This window comes from Neovison vison, chromosome 10 (assembly GCF_020171115.1).
Source record: "Neovison vison isolate M4711 chromosome 10, ASM_NN_V1, whole genome shotgun sequence".
Lineage (NCBI taxonomy): Eukaryota > Metazoa > Chordata > Mammalia > Carnivora > Mustelidae > Neogale > Neogale vison.
In genome coordinates, this window is record NC_058100.1 from 5754869 (window position 1) to 5768781 (window position 13913).

At 73.1% G+C, this 13913-nt stretch overlaps 2 protein-coding genes and 10 non-coding genes across 12 annotated transcripts; 6 read left to right on the forward strand and 6 right to left on the reverse strand.

The window, feature by feature from the left end:
• The first annotated feature begins 1333 nt into the window (after positions 1–1333).
• On the forward strand, positions 1334–5017 carry LOC122918887 (basic proline-rich protein-like). Its single transcript, XM_044267811.1, has 4 exons — positions 1334–1668; positions 1912–3644; positions 4057–4121; positions 4181–5017. Exons 1-4 carry the CDS (start codon positions 1334–1336, stop codon positions 5015–5017), a joined length of 2970 nt encoding a protein of 989 aa, XP_044123746.1.
• On the reverse strand, positions 1698–1769 carry TRNAE-CUC. Its single transcript has one exon. It is a non-coding gene; the product is annotated as a tRNA-Glu (tRNA).
• TRNAG-UCC lies at positions 2075–2146 on the reverse strand. Its single transcript has one exon. It is a non-coding gene; the product is annotated as a tRNA-Gly (tRNA).
• Positions 2977–3048, reverse strand: TRNAD-GUC. The gene has a single exon. It is a non-coding gene; the product is annotated as a tRNA-Asp (tRNA).
• Positions 3608–3690, forward strand: TRNAL-CAG. The gene has a single exon. It is a non-coding gene; the product is annotated as a tRNA-Leu (tRNA).
• A 357-nt stretch (positions 5018–5374) lies between the features above and the next one.
• On the forward strand, positions 5375–5445 carry TRNAG-GCC. The gene has a single exon. It is a non-coding gene; the product is annotated as a tRNA-Gly (tRNA).
• A 3357-nt stretch (positions 5446–8802) lies between these two features.
• Positions 8803–12484, forward strand: LOC122918888 (basic proline-rich protein-like). The gene is made up of 4 exons (XM_044267812.1): positions 8803–9137; positions 9319–11111; positions 11524–11588; positions 11648–12484. Exons 1-4 carry the CDS (start codon positions 8803–8805, stop codon positions 12482–12484), a joined length of 3030 nt encoding a protein of 1009 aa, XP_044123747.1.
• On the reverse strand, positions 9167–9238 carry TRNAE-CUC. Its single transcript has one exon. It is a non-coding gene; the product is annotated as a tRNA-Glu (tRNA).
• Positions 9544–9615, reverse strand: TRNAG-UCC. Its single transcript has one exon. It is a non-coding gene; the product is annotated as a tRNA-Gly (tRNA).
• Positions 10444–10515, reverse strand: TRNAD-GUC. Its single transcript has one exon. It is a non-coding gene; the product is annotated as a tRNA-Asp (tRNA).
• TRNAL-CAG lies at positions 11075–11157 on the forward strand. The gene has a single exon. It is a non-coding gene; the product is annotated as a tRNA-Leu (tRNA).
• A 357-nt stretch (positions 12485–12841) lies between the features above and the next one.
• On the forward strand, positions 12842–12912 carry TRNAG-GCC. The gene has a single exon. It is a non-coding gene; the product is annotated as a tRNA-Gly (tRNA).
• Positions 12913–13913: the final 1001 nt, after the last annotated feature.

Sequence of the window (13913 nt, forward strand, 5' to 3'; positions counted from 1 at the left end):
CCACCCCCGACCCTTCTACCCCCCACCCAGCTCTCACACTCAAGGCCGGCCGAAGGTCTCCGCCTCCCGCCCGATCCTCAGGCGCACTCCGCCTCTGTGCCCTCCCGTCCCTCCCGTGTCATCCTCCCGCACAGGTGTGCACACGTGCCGGGCAAGGCGCTGGGCAAGGGGCCCCTGCCGCCCCGAGCCTCTGCGGAGACCCCGCCCGAGTGGCCAGCCGCAGTCTCCGCCGGGTCCCAGCACACCCACCATTCCTCGCCCCGCACCTGCCCCACCAACACACACACCCTTGCTGCTCCCGGACCTCCCCTCTTTCTGGGATCCTTTCCCCCTGTGCCCTCACCCCCGTGGGAGGCCACCCAGGGCAGCCAACACCTGCATCTTGCCCCATCCCCCACCGCTGAGGACTCGACCCCCAACCCCGCACACCCACCCACCCCCACGCGAGGCTGCTGAGGGGCCTTCCTGGGATGACGGGAAGCATCTGGACGCCCACAGGGGGGGCTCCTTCCCACCGCTGCTCTGACCTGGGCCCGGTCCTGCGGGGGTGGGCGGCTGCGGCAGTTGGGGCCGGCACACGGACTGTCCGCTGGGGCTCTGTAGGGAGACCCTCCCCGAGCAGACAGCAAACCCTCGGCGGACGGGGTGGGTGCGGGTGCTGGCGGGAAGGAGACTGTGCTCTGACGGAGCTGGAGGAGCACCCGGACCAGAGGACACCCCGGGCCCGGGGTGGAGAGGGCAGGAGGAGATGCGGGCTAGGTGTGCCCTGACGCGCCCGTGGGAAGGCCTGAAAGGGTGGGGGCTGGAGGGGAAGGGAGGCGTTGCGGGGAACGCGCTTGTCACTTTGCCTTGGACTCAGGTGACTGGTGTCGCCATTCAAAGGGCGTGTTGGCCCCAAGCCCACCCTGCGAGTGTCCGGTGGGCCTCCACCTTCTCGCGGCGGCTGGGCTGTTGGGTTCTCCCCGGCGGCCTTCTGCACCTCCCCGCTCTCCAACCTCCACTGCCCGGGGGTCGGGCTCCCAGGATGCGCCCTCATTCGCTTTGCCCACTCCACGTGCCGGGCGCTGCGGTGCGCCTCTCGTCTCCCATCCCCGCTGGAGCCCGCCACCCAGGTGACCCACCACCGCCGGCGCCGGGGAGACGCCGCCAGCCCCGGGGGTGGCCGGTGGTGGGGAAGCCGGCCCAGCGGTGGCTGGCCCGAGAGGGGGCAGGGAGGGAGGGGACCAGGGGCTCCAGCAGGTGACCCGACTCCCACTCCCACCGCCCCCTCCTCTTCAAGGCACCGACGCCGCCAGCTAGCACCTCAGGATGCAGCAGCAAGGGGTCGCTCGTCATGGGCGGCCCCGGTGCCGCGGGAGAGTCCAAGCCCCTGAGGCGGCCGGACGTCCGGGCGTCTGTTGGTGGCCCCTCCGTGGGGACGGAGGCGGCCGCGTCCTCTGGGGTGGTGGCCGAGGGGGAGAGGGGGGTCGCGGGGGGAGGTGAGCGTCCAGGGGAGGCGCGGAAGTCCCAGCCCACCTGCGAGGCCAAAAGGCTTGGCCCGGAGGAGGCGACAGGGCAAGGCTTGGGCTGGACGGGGCGGCTGGCCTGGTGCGGGCGCCCTGGCCACGGGGCCAGGGAGAAGCCATGGAGCTTGGGCCAAAAGGGGGTGCGTGCCGAAGCGCTGCCGAGGTGGGTAGGCCGAGAGGAAGAAGAAAGGCTTCCCTGACCGGGAATCGAACCCGGGCCGCGGCGGTGAGAGCGCCGAATCCTAACCACTAGACCACCAGGGAGCGTCGGGTGTCGCGCCTGGCCCGCACCTCCTCCACCCGGCGCCTCCATACCACCCACTCGCCTCTGCTTGGGCTCCAAGGCCCCTGCCTGGCCACCGAGAGCCACCCGCCCGCCCTGCCAATCCACCTGCCCCGCCGGCAGCGCCCTCAAAACGCCGTGCGCCTCCTCCCCTTCCACCGCCGCTCAACCTGGGGACCCGCTCCGGCCTCAGCACCTCAGCACGCCGGCCTCCCGCGCTCCGGGCTCCCGGCTGCCACCGGGCCTGGCCACCGGGGTCCTGGAGACGTGCAAAAGGTTGGCCAGCTGCGTTGGCCGGGAATCGAACCCGGGTCAACTGCTTGGAAGGCAGCTATGCTCACCACTATACCACCAACGCTGCACAGCCCGGGCCGCCCCCAGACGCACGCCCAGGGTTCGGCCCCGGCGTCTGCACCCGCTCTGGTCACCGCCTCTGGTCACCGCCTCGGCGGCCCAGCGCGCCTCGGCCCTGCCCCGACGACCCGCCCATCCACAGCGCCGCGCTGCCGCACGGGCCAGCAGCGGCCGCCCGCCGTCCCACCCGCGCCAGCCCCACGCGGCTGGGCGGCTCCGTGGGCCCGCCCGCCTGCCAGCCAACCGCCTCTGGGGGGCGCTGGCGCCGCCCGGCCGCTCCTGGTACCACCCCCCACCCCCCACCCCCCTTTTGCCGGCCGGGAAACCCCGTCCCCCGAGATCCGCGTCCTTCCGACCACGTGCTCGCCCCCGGCGTTCTCCACAGGGTGCTGGGGGAGGCCACATCCCGCGCCCACGGAGGACCCGACACAACCGAGGCCCCCCCCCCGGTACCCCGCGCCCCGCCCCGCCCCGCCCCGCCGCGTCCCGTCAAGTCCCGTCCGGTCCCCTCCGTCCGGCCACGGCCCCCGCCCCCGCCCCAGCCGGACCGGGCAGCGTCGAATCACCGGGGAGCCCGGGGCGGCCGGCCACTCGTCAGGCGCCCTGGGCACGACGGAAGGCCCTGGCTGGACTGTGGCGAGCCCGCAGGCGCGCGGCCCCGACGCCGAGGAACGCAAAAGGGTGGCGGTGGTGGACGGGGAGCAGGCGGGCGGCCGTCGTGGCCCTGGCGGCCTCTGGCCGCACGCTGGAGGAAGGAGGACAAGTGCGCCGGAGGGGCCAGCGTTCGCACAGAGCGGGGGCGGCGCCCGCGGCGCCCAAAAAAGGACGTCTGGCCTCCCCGTCGGGGAATCGAACCCCGGTCTCCCGCGTGACAGGCGGGGATACTCACCACTATACTAACGAGGACGGCGGCGGCCATCCGGCCGCCCGACCCCTCTGCGCCTGCCTGCCCACGCCTACCCCTGCCCTCGACGCCCCGCCTTCCATCGGCGCCCGCCGCCTGCCGCACCGGACCCGACCCCAAACCAACGTCGTCCGCCATCCCAGCAGCCCCACTGCCCGACTCGGGGCGGACCCCGCACCCGGACGCCCGCCCAATACTCCCCGGGCGCCGCGGCCTCTGGCCTGCCAGGCGGGGATCGCGCGGGGAGAAGCCGCCCCACAGGACAAGCGAGGCTGCGACCAGGAGGACGGGCGCCCACGAAGGGCAGAGGCCGAGGAGGGCGAGGGGGAGGAGCGGGGGGTGGGGTGGGGCGGGGAGCTGCCAGAGAGGCGGGCCCGACGCCGCCCTCTGGGTGCGCGGTCGGGGCTGTGCGAGGGCGGAGGCGCCAGGCGAGTCGGCGGGCTGTGCTCCCGCTCGGCGGCGGCGCGCGTCCCCTCGCTGGCGCACACACGCCGCCGCCAGCCTGCGGCAGCCTTGGCGCCGGGTCCCAGCCAGGCGAGCGGCGACGCGCTCAGCCCCGTCGTCAGGATGGCCGAGCGGTCTAAGGCGCTGCGTTCAGGTCGCAGTCTCCCCTGGAGGCGTGGGTTCGAATCCCACTCCTGACAAGCCCACCTTTTGGCCTGCCCTACCAGGGCACGGGACCCCAGCGGGCCTGGACCCCGCCCTACGGCAAGCCCTGTCCTTGCCTGACGGGCCGCTCCGGCCTTGCACCCCAGCGCCAGGGGCCCAGGGCGGAGCTCCGACGCCTCGACCCTCCGCACCACAGGCTTTGCGCGCACTCGCCCTCCTCCACCCACTCGCGCGCCCTTCCCACCTGATCCCACACCCGCAGGCCCGGGCAACTTGGCAGCACCTCCCTCCTCACCTGCTTTCCGAGGGCTGCGTTCTCGTCCCTCCCAGGGGCCCCTGCAGACCAGCGGCGTGCGCCAGTGCCGAAAGCCCTCCGCCCGCCGACCTCGGTTCTCCCCCAGGCTCGTGCCCGCATGAACAGTGCCTCGCTCTCAGAGCCGTGCGCCTCCGCCACCGGGAGCAGCCGGTGGGACCCCCTGTCCTTTCCGCACGGCCCCCATTCCATTCTCGCCACACCCCACTCAGGTGGCCCGCGCCGCCCACGAGCCTTTTCCACCTGGACGCCTTCCCCTGGCCACACCTGCCTGCCTCCGGCCGCGGACCCAGGTGGCCCAGCCACCTGCTGGCGGGCCCACCACGCGGCCCTGCCGTCAGTGGGCCTGGCCCAGGAGTCCAACCCGGCATTATTGCTCCTCCCCCGAGCGCTGGGCGGAAGGAAGCCCTGCATCCCCAGGCCTCCCACCTGGGCGCCCCAAGCCCGGCCCGCCCGGCCAGAACCCGAGGACCCCAGCGCGCTCCCTCAACGCGCTCCCTGTCCGCCAGCTAGCCAGCAGCGCCTCCGCCAGCGCTCCTGCCTCTCCACCACCGGCCCGAGTTGGACCCCCAGGGAGAGCTCCCGGCCAGAGCTCAGACACCTCGCTTCGCTCTCCTGGCCTCAGCGGTACTCGGCGGCGCCCGCGGCGCTCGGGGGCCTCCATGTCCTATGCACGACACGCGTGCGGCGCGCACGAGCCCCCGCAGACACCCACCCCACCACCCACACACCCCCACCCACACTCCCGCCACTCCACGGCACCCCACGTGCGCACACACGGCCGCGGCTCCGTTCCCCAGCCCCGCGGGATCGCGCCCACACGGCCCGGGCGGGAAAGCCATCCGCCAATGGGCCTTTGGGGTGGGCGGAGAGTAGCTGCCCAAGGGAACGGCGGCGCTCAGCGGCACCTGCCCCAGACGATCGCCCGCGGTGGGTGGTGTTGGGGCTCTGGCCCGGCTTCCTCCGGCTCCTGGCTTCCGCGGGCGACCCCGGCAGGGCAGCGTCTGGCGGCGGCCCTGGACCAGGGAGAAAACGCAGGAGGAGCCTAGTCCGCCTCCGTGCGCCTGTGCCTCGCTCCGCCCGTCTCCGCCGCGGCCGCCGCTCCCAAGCACTCTAGACGTGCATGCAGCCTCCCCTCCGGATCGCCCGGCTGCCTCCTGCCCCAGCGGAGCGGGATGCTATCGGGACAGGCGCAGGCGCTGGCGCAGGCGCAGGCGCAGGCGCTGGCGCAGGCGCTGGCCCTGGTCCTGACCCCGGTCCTGGTCCTGACCCCGGTCCTGGCCCTGGCCCTGGTTGGCCCTGGCCCTGCCTCTGGCCCTGGCCCTGGCTTGGCTCCGGCTCCGGTTCTGGCCCTGGCTGTGGCCCGGACCGGTGTTTGGAGCCGTCGGTTGACCACCACCATCGGTGCATGGGTGGTTCAGTGGTAGAATTCTCGCCTGCCACGCGGGAGGCCCGGGTTCGATTCCCGGCCCATGCAGCACGCCGTCGTCCCCTTTTGGCCCAGCGGCTACAGCGCGCATAAGGGCACGCGCGCCCGCGCCCGCGCCCGCGCCCGCGCGCTCCCGGCTTCCTCTCTCCCAGGCTCGAGCCCGCTGGCCTCAGCCGGCTCCGCTCCTTCCGCGAAGTCCCGCCCCTGCCTCTGCCCCGACGCCCCTTCCCTTCCTCTCCACTTGGCTCCCCCTGGGGACCAAACTCTACCCACTCCCCGAGGACCCTGGCCCCTGGCCCGCCACACGCTCTCCTTGCCCCTTTCCTCTTCAGGACCCTCAGCACCCCGCTTCCCTTCCGGCCCTGCCGCAGCTCGCCCACGCGGGCGCCACGCCCCACCTCCACGCCTTTCGCCACACTTGCTCGCTCCCTGCATCCCTCCACCCACGGCTCCAACGTTCTCCTCTTGGCACAACCAGGAGCCATGAACTTGCCACCCCTAGCCCTGATACATCCCATTCTCCCGCAGGGGCCCTCACAAACCCTTTAGGGCGCACCCCGGACAGCCTCCCCACCCCCACCCCCACCCCCGCCACACACACACTCCGCGCCCTGCGCTCTGTATCCTTTCTCTGCCCTACTTGGCCCCCGTGTGCTTCCCACTCCCCCGCGCACACAACGCTAAGACCACCGCCAGCACCAAGCTCCCCCTCCACCACCGCCACCGCCAACCTTCCCCTCTTGGCAATAGCAGCAGCCCTGGCGGCAGCAGCGGCTCCACCAAGCCCACCAGCATAGCGGCGCCCGGACCACTGCCAGCACCAGCACCAGCACCCCTGCGGCCGCCACCGCCGCCGCCACCAGCAGGACCAAGTCCACCGCCACCACACCGCCACGGGCTCCGTGGCCAACAGCGCTCAAGTCCTTCCCCATCACCGCCACTCCCACCGACGCCATCACCAAGAGTACCACGTCCACCTCCAGCGTATCGCCTCGGGCATCATTGCCAACGGCGCCCAAGTCCTCCGGCGTCAGTACGGCCACCCCGCGCCCCACCGAGTCCACCACCCATCCCCAGGACCAGCCGCGGCAGGACCTCGTCCACTGTCGTCACACCGGCTCCGGCACCAGCACCCAAAGCACTGACGTCCTTCACCGTCCCCCGCCGCCATCAGCGACACGACCGAGCCCACCACCCGTGCGCCAGCATGGGCTTCGTCGCCAGCAGCCCCGAAGTCCTCCTCCTCCTCCACCACCACCACGCCCCCGGCACGGACAGCATGGCCCACAGTAACGACGTCCGTCCCCGTCCCCGTCCCCGCCACCGGCGAAATCGCCGCCGCCGCCCAGACCTCCGACACCACCACCACAGCGGCCCAGGGACCGTCACCGATGGACGGCAGACGTCCACCACCACCATCCTCACCAGCAGCGGCGGCAGCACCCGGTCGTCCACCCCCAGCGACACAAGGACCAGCGCAGCCTGCGCCTCCACCGCCACCAGCCCCTCCTGCCCCAACAGCCCCACGCCTGTCCCCGGCCTCCCCACCCCCTCCTAGCCAAGTCCTTCTCAGGGGAGAAAGGGGAAAAGATCCAGCGTCGCCTTGGTCCCTTTGGCCTCTCGGAACCCCAACCCCAGGACGACCCCCGATACGTGACTGGCCGTCCCGGTGACAGGCGGTTGCGATCTCCCCGGGGGTGCATCGACCCACCGGCACCCCCCGGCCGCCCGACCCCCGCTTGGCCTGGTCCGAGACCCGGTCCGCTCCCTCTCTCTCGGTTGCCCTTGCCTACCGGCCCGCCGGCCTGCCTGCTTCCCACCCACGCCCCTCGTGCGCCACCCATTGGCCCCACGCCACCACGCAGCACAGCACAGCACAGCACAGCACAGCACAGCACAGCACAGCCAAAGCAGAGCAGTCTTCGCCGGCCCCCACACCTCCTCCGCCTTGGTCCTCTCCCACCACGGGGGGCCTCCAGCTTTCTCGCTCGCCACCGGGCCCACTCCCCACCACTCGCCGCTGCGTGCTGCTCCTGCCCGCCTCCAGGCTGCATCCGTCCCCCCCTGCCCCCCCACCCCCGACCCTTCTACCCCCCACCCAGCTCTCACACTCAAGGCCGGCCGAAGGTCTCCGCCTCCCGCCCGATCCTCAGGCGCACTCCGCCTCTGTGCCCTCCCGTCCCTCCCGTGTCATCCTCCCGCACAGGTGTGCACACGTGCCGGGCAAGGCGCTGGGCAAGGGGCCCCTGCCGCCCCGAGCCTCTGCGGAGACCCCGCCCGAGTGGCCAGCCGCAGTCTCCGCCGGGTCCCAGCACACCCACCATTCCTCGCCCCGCACCTGCCCCACCAACACACACACCCTTGCTGCTCCCGGACCTCCCCTCTTTCTGGGATCCTTTCCCCCTGTGCCCTCACCCCCGTGGGAGGCCACCCAGGGCAGCCAACACCTGCATCTTGCCCCATCCCCCACCGCTGAGGACTCGACCCCCAACCCCGCACACCCACCCACCCCCACGCGAGGCTGCTGAGGGGCCTTCCTGGGATGACGGGAAGCATCTGGACGCCCACAGGGGGGGCTCCTTCCCACCGCTGCTCTGACCTGGGCCCGGTCCTGCGGGGGTGGGCGGCTGCGGCAGTTGGGGCCGGCACACGGACTGTCCGCTGGGGCTCTGTAGGGAGACCCTCCCCGAGCAGACAGCAAACCCTCGGCGGACGGGGTGGGTGCGGGTGCTGGCGGGAAGGAGACTGTGCTCTGACGGAGCTGGAGGAGCACCCGGACCAGAGGACACCCCGGGCCCGGGGTGGAGAGGGCAGGAGGAGATGCGGGCTAGGTGTGCCCTGACGCGCCCGTGGGAAGGCCTGAAAGGGTGGGGGCTGGAGGGGAAGGGAGGCGTTGCGGGGAACGCGCTTGTCACTTTGCCTTGGACTCAGGTGACTGGTGTCGCCATTCAAAGGGCGTGTTGGCCCCAAGCCCACCCTGCGAGTGTCCGGTGGGCCTCCACCTTCTCGCGGCGGCTGGGCTGTTGGGTTCTCCCCGGCGGCCTTCTGCACCTCCCCGCTCTCCAACCTCCACTGCCCGGGGGTCGGGCTCCCAGGATGCGCCCTCATTCGCTTTGCCCACTCCACGTGCCGGGCGCTGCGGTGCGCCTCTCGTCTCCCATCCCCGCTGGAGCCCGCCACCCAGGTGACCCACCACCGCCGGCGCCGGGGAGACGCCGCCAGCCCCGGGGGTGGCCGGTGGTGGGGAAGCCGGCCCAGCGGTGGCTGGCCCGAGAGGGGGCAGGGAGGGAGGGGACCAGGGGCTCCAGCAGGTGACCCGACTCCCACTCCCACCGCCCCCTCCTCTTCAAGGCACCGACGCCGCCAGCTAGCACCTCAGGATGCAGCAGCAAGGGGTCGCTCGTCATGGGCGGCCCCGGTGCCGCGGGAGAGTCCAAGCCCCTGAGGCGGCCGGACGTCCGGGCGTCTGTTGGTGGCCCCTCCGTGGGGACGGAGGCGGCCGCGTCCTCTGGGGTGGTGGCCGAGGGGGAGAGGGGGGTCGCGGGGGGAGGTGAGCGTCCAGGGGAGGCGCGGAAGTCCCAGCCCACCTGCGAGGCCAAAAGGCTTGGCCCGGAGGAGGCGACAGGGCAAGGCTTGGGCTGGACGGGGCGGCTGGCCTGGTGCGGGCGCCCTGGCCACGGGGCCAGGGAGAAGCCATGGAGCTTGGGCCAAAAGGGGGTGCGTGCCGAAGCGCTGCCGAGGTGGGTAGGCCGAGAGGAAGAAGAAAGGCTTCCCTGACCGGGAATCGAACCCGGGCCGCGGCGGTGAGAGCGCCGAATCCTAACCACTAGACCACCAGGGAGCGTCGGGTGTCGCGCCTGGCCCGCACCTCCTCCACCCGGCGCCTCCATACCACCCACTCGCCTCTGCTTGGGCTCCAAGGCCCCTGCCTGGCCACCGAGAGCCACCCGCCCGCCCTGCCAATCCACCTGCCCCGCCGGCAGCGCCCTCAAAACGCCGTGCGCCTCCTCCCCTTCCACCGCCGCTCAACCTGGGGACCCGCTCCGGCCTCAGCACCTCAGCACGCCGGCCTCCCGCGCTCCGGGCTCCCGGCTGCCACCGGGCCTGGCCACCGGGGTCCTGGAGACGTGCAAAAGGTTGGCCAGCTGCGTTGGCCGGGAATCAAACCCGGGTCAACTGCTTGGAAGGCAGCTATGCTCACCACTATACCACCAACGCTGCACAGCCCGGGCCGCCCCCAGACGCACGCCCAGGGTTCGGCCCCGGCGTCTGCACCCGCTCTGGTCACCGCCTCTGGTCACCGCCTCGGCGGCCCAGCGCGCCTCGGCCCTGCCCCGACGACCCGCCCATCCACAGCGCCGCGCTGCCGCACGGGCCAGCAGCGGCCGCCCGCCGTCCCACCCGCGCCAGCCCCACGCGGCTGGGCGGCTCCGTGGGCCCGCCCGCCTGCCAACCGCCTCTGGGGGGCGCTGGCGCCGCCCGGCCGCTCCTGGTACCACCCCCCACCCCCCACCCCCCTTTTGCCGGCCGGGAAACCCCGTCCCCCGAGATCCGCGTCCTTCCGACCACGTGCTCGCCCCCGGCGTTCTCCACAGGGTGCTGGGGGAGGCCACATCCCGCGCCCACGGAGGACCCGACACAACCGAGGCCCCCCCCCCCGGTACCCCGCGCCCCGCCCCGCCCCGCCCCGCCGCGTCCCGTCAAGTCCCGTCCGGTCCCCTCCGTCCGGCCACGGCCCCCGCCCCCGCCCCAGCCGGACCGGGCAGCGTCGAATCACCGGGGAGCCCGGGGCGGCCGGCCACTCGTCAGGCGCCCTGGGCACGACGGAAGGCCCTGGCTGGACTGTGGCGAGCCCGCAGGCGCGCGGCCCCCGACGCCGAGGAACGCAAAAGGGTGGCGGTGGTGGACGGGGAGCAGGCGGGCGGCCGTCGTGGCCCTGGCGGCCTCTGGCCGCACGCTGGAGGAAGGAGGACAAGTGCGCCGGAGGGGCCAGCGTTCGCACAGAGCGGGGGCGGCGCCCGCGGCGCCCAAAAAAGGACGTCTGGCCTCCCCGTCGGGGAATCGAACCCCGGTCTCCCGCGTGACAGGCGGGGATACTCACCACTATACTAACGAGGACGGCGGCGGCCATCCGGCCGCCCGACCCCTCTGCGCCTGCCTGCCCACGCCTACCCCTGCCCTCGACGCCCCGCCTTCCATCGGCGCCCGCCGCCTGCCGCACCGGACCCGACCCCAAACCAACGTCGTCCGCCATCCCAGCAGCCCCACTGCCCGACTCGGGGCGGACCCCGCACCCGGACGCCCGCCCAATACTCCCCGGGCGCCGCGGCCTCTGGCCTGCCAGGCGGGGATCGCGCGGGGAGAAGCCGCCCCACAGGACAAGCGAGGCTGCGACCAGGAGGACGGGCGCCCACGAAGGGCAGAGGCCGAGGAGGGCGAGGGGGAGGAGCGGGGGGTGGGGTGGGGCGGGGAGCTGCCAGAGAGGCGGGCCCGACGCCGCCCTCTGGGTGCGCGGTCGGGGCTGTGCGAGGGCGGAGGCGCCAGGCGAGTCGGCGGGCTGTGCTCCCGCTCGGCGGCGGCGCGCGTCCCCTCGCTGGCGCACACACGCCGCCGCCAGCCTGCGGCAGCCTTGGCGCCGGGTCCCAGCCAGGCGAGCGGCGACGCGCTCAGCCCCGTCGTCAGGATGGCCGAGCGGTCTAAGGCGCTGCGTTCAGGTCGCAGTCTCCCCTGGAGGCGTGGGTTCGAATCCCACTCCTGACAAGCCCACCTTTTGGCCTGCCCTACCAGGGCACGGGACCCCAGCGGGCCTGGACCCCGCCCTACGGCAAGCCCTGTCCTTGCCTGACGGGCCGCTCCGGCCTTGCACCCCAGCGCCAGGGGCCCAGGGCGGAGCTCCGACGCCTCGACCCTCCGCACCACAGGCTTTGCGCGCACTCGCCCTCCTCCACCCACTCGCGCGCCCTTCCCACCTGATCCCACACCCGCAGGCCCGGGCAACTTGGCAGCACCTCCCTCCTCACCTGCTTTCCGAGGGCTGCGTTCTCGTCCCTCCCAGGGGCCCCTGCAGACCAGCGGCGTGCGCCAGTGCCGAAAGCCCTCCGCCCGCCGACCTCGGTTCTCCCCCAGGCTCGTGCCCGCATGAACAGTGCCTCGCTCTCAGAGCCGTGCGCCTCCGCCACCGGGAGCAGCCGGTGGGACCCCCTGTCCTTTCCGCACGGCCCCCATTCCATTCTCGCCACACCCCACTCAGGTGGCCCGCGCCGCCCACGAGCCTTTTCCACCTGGACGCCTTCCCCTGGCCACACCTGCCTGCCTCCGGCCGCGGACCCAGGTGGCCCAGCCACCTGCTGGCGGGCCCACCACGCGGCCCTGCCGTCAGTGGGCCTGGCCCAGGAGTCCAACCCGGCATTATTGCTCCTCCCCCGAGCACTGGGCGGAAGGAAGCCCTGCATCCCCAGGCCTCCCACCTGGGCGCCCCAAGCCCGGCCCGCCCGGCCAGAACCCGAGGACCCCAGCGCGCTCCCTCAACGCGCTCCCTGTCCGCCAGCTAGCCAGCAGCGCCTCCGCCAGCGCTCCTGCCTCTCCACCACCGGCCCGAGTTGGACCCCCAGGGAGAGCTCCCGGCCAGAGCTCAGACACCTCGCTTCGCTCTCCTGGCCTCAGCGGTACTCGGCGGCGCCCGCGGCGCTCGGGGGCCTCCATGTCCTATGCACGACACGCGTGCGGCGCGCACGAGCCCCCGCAGACACCCACCCCACCACCCACACACCCCCACCCACACTCCCGCCACTCCACGGCACCCCACGTGCGCACACACGGCCGCGGCTCCGTTCCCCAGCCCCGCGGGATCGCGCCCACACGGCCCGGGCGGGAAAGCCATCCGCCAATGGGCCTTTGGGGTGGGCGGAGAGTAGCTGCCCAAGGGAACGGCGGCGCTCAGCGGCACCTGCCCCAGACGATCGCCCGCGGTGGGTGGTGTTGGGGCTCTGGCCCGGCTTCCTCCGGCTCCTGGCTTCCGCGGGCGACCCCGGCAGGGCAGCGTCTGGCGGCGGCCCTGGACCAGGGAGAAAACGCAGGAGGAGCCTAGTCCGCCTCCGTGCGCCTGTGCCTCGCTCCGCCCGTCTCCGCCGCGGCCGCCGCTCCCAAGCACTCTAGACGTGCATGCAGCCTCCCCTCCGGATCGCCCGGCTGCCTCCTGCCCCAGCGGAGCGGGATGCTATCGGGACAGGCGCAGGCGCTGGCGCAGGCGCAGGCGCAGGCGCTGGCGCAGGCGCTGGCCCTGGTCCTGACCCCGGTCCTGGTCCTGACCCCGGTCCTGGCCCTGGCCCTGGTTGGCCCTGGCCCTGCCTCTGGCCCTGGCCCTGGCTTGGCTCCGGCTCCGGTTCTGGCCCTGGCTGTGGCCCGGACCGGTGTTTGGAGCCGTCGGTTGACCACCACCATCGGTGCATGGGTGGTTCAGTGGTAGAATTCTCGCCTGCCACGCGGGAGGCCCGGGTTCGATTCCCGGCCCATGCAGCACGCCGTCGTCCCCTTTTGGCCCAGCGGCTACAGCGCGCATAAGGGCACGCGCGCCCGCGCCCGCGCCCGCGCCCGCGCGCTCCCGGCTTCCTCTCTCCCAGGCTCGAGCCCGCTGGCCTCAGCCGGCTCCGCTCCTTCCGCGAAGTCCCGCCCCTGCCTCTGCCCCGACGCCCCTTCCCTTCCTCTCCACTTGGCTCCCCCTGGGGACCAAACTCTACCCACTCCCCGAGGACCCTGGCCCCTGGCCCGCCACACGCTCTCCTTGCCCCTTTCCTCTTCAGGACCCTCAGCACCCCGCTTCCCTTCCGGCCCTGCCGCAGCTCGCCCACGCGGGCGCCACGCCCCACCTCCACGCCTTTCGCCACACTTGCTCGCTCCCTGCATCCCTCCACCCACGGCTCCAACGTTCTCCTCTTGGCACAACCAGGAGCCATGAACTTGCCACCCCTAGCCCTGATACATCCCATTCTCCCGCAGGGGCCCTCACAAACCCTTTAGGGCGCACCCCGGACAGCCTCCCCACCCCCACCCCCACCCCCGCCACACACACACTCCGCGCCCTGCGCTCTGTATCCTTTCTCTGCCCTACTTGGCCCCCGTGTGCTTCCCACTCCCCCGCGCACACAACGCTAAGACCACCGCCAGCACCAAGCTCCCCCTCCACCACCGCCACCGCCAACCTTCCCCTCTTGGCAATAGCAGCAGCCCTGGCGGCAGCAGCGGCTCCACCAAGCCCACCAGCATAGCGGCGCCCGGACCACTGCCAGCACCAGCACCAGCACCCCTGCGGCCGCCACCGCCGCCGCCACCAGCAGGACCAAGTCCACCGCCACCACACCGCCAGGGGCTCCGTGGCCAACAGCGCTCAAGTCCTTCCCCATCACCGCCACTCCCACCGACGCCATCACCAAGAGTACCACGTCCACCTCCAGCGTATCGCCTCGGGCATCATTGCCAACGGCGCCCAAGTCCTCCGGCGTCAGTACGGCCACCCCGCG

What these genes read in the sequence shown, in the direction of transcription:
- LOC122918887 (XM_044267811.1), top strand. Translation starts at nt 1,334, where the DNA reads ATGGGCGGCCCCGGTGCCGCGGGAGAGTCCAAGCCCCTGAGGCGGCCG. An exon ending in CGTGCCGAAGCGCTGCCGAG is followed by an intron (nt 1,669 to 1,911) that starts GTGGGTAGGCCG and finishes CCCCGCCGGCAG; the next exon opens with CGCCCTCAAAACGCCGTGCG. An exon ending in TCCGCCACCGGGAGCAGCCG is followed by an intron (nt 4,122 to 4,180) that starts GTGGGACCCCCT and finishes CACCCCACTCAG; the next exon opens with GTGGCCCGCGCCGCCCACGA.
- LOC122918888 (XM_044267812.1), top strand. Translation starts at nt 8,803, where the DNA reads ATGGGCGGCCCCGGTGCCGCGGGAGAGTCCAAGCCCCTGAGGCGGCCG. An exon ending in CGTGCCGAAGCGCTGCCGAG is followed by an intron (nt 9,138 to 9,318) that starts GTGGGTAGGCCG and finishes TTGGGCTCCAAG; the next exon opens with GCCCCTGCCTGGCCACCGAG. An exon ending in GTCTAAGGCGCTGCGTTCAG is followed by an intron (nt 11,112 to 11,523) that starts GTCGCAGTCTCC and finishes GTTCTCCCCCAG; the next exon opens with GCTCGTGCCCGCATGAACAG.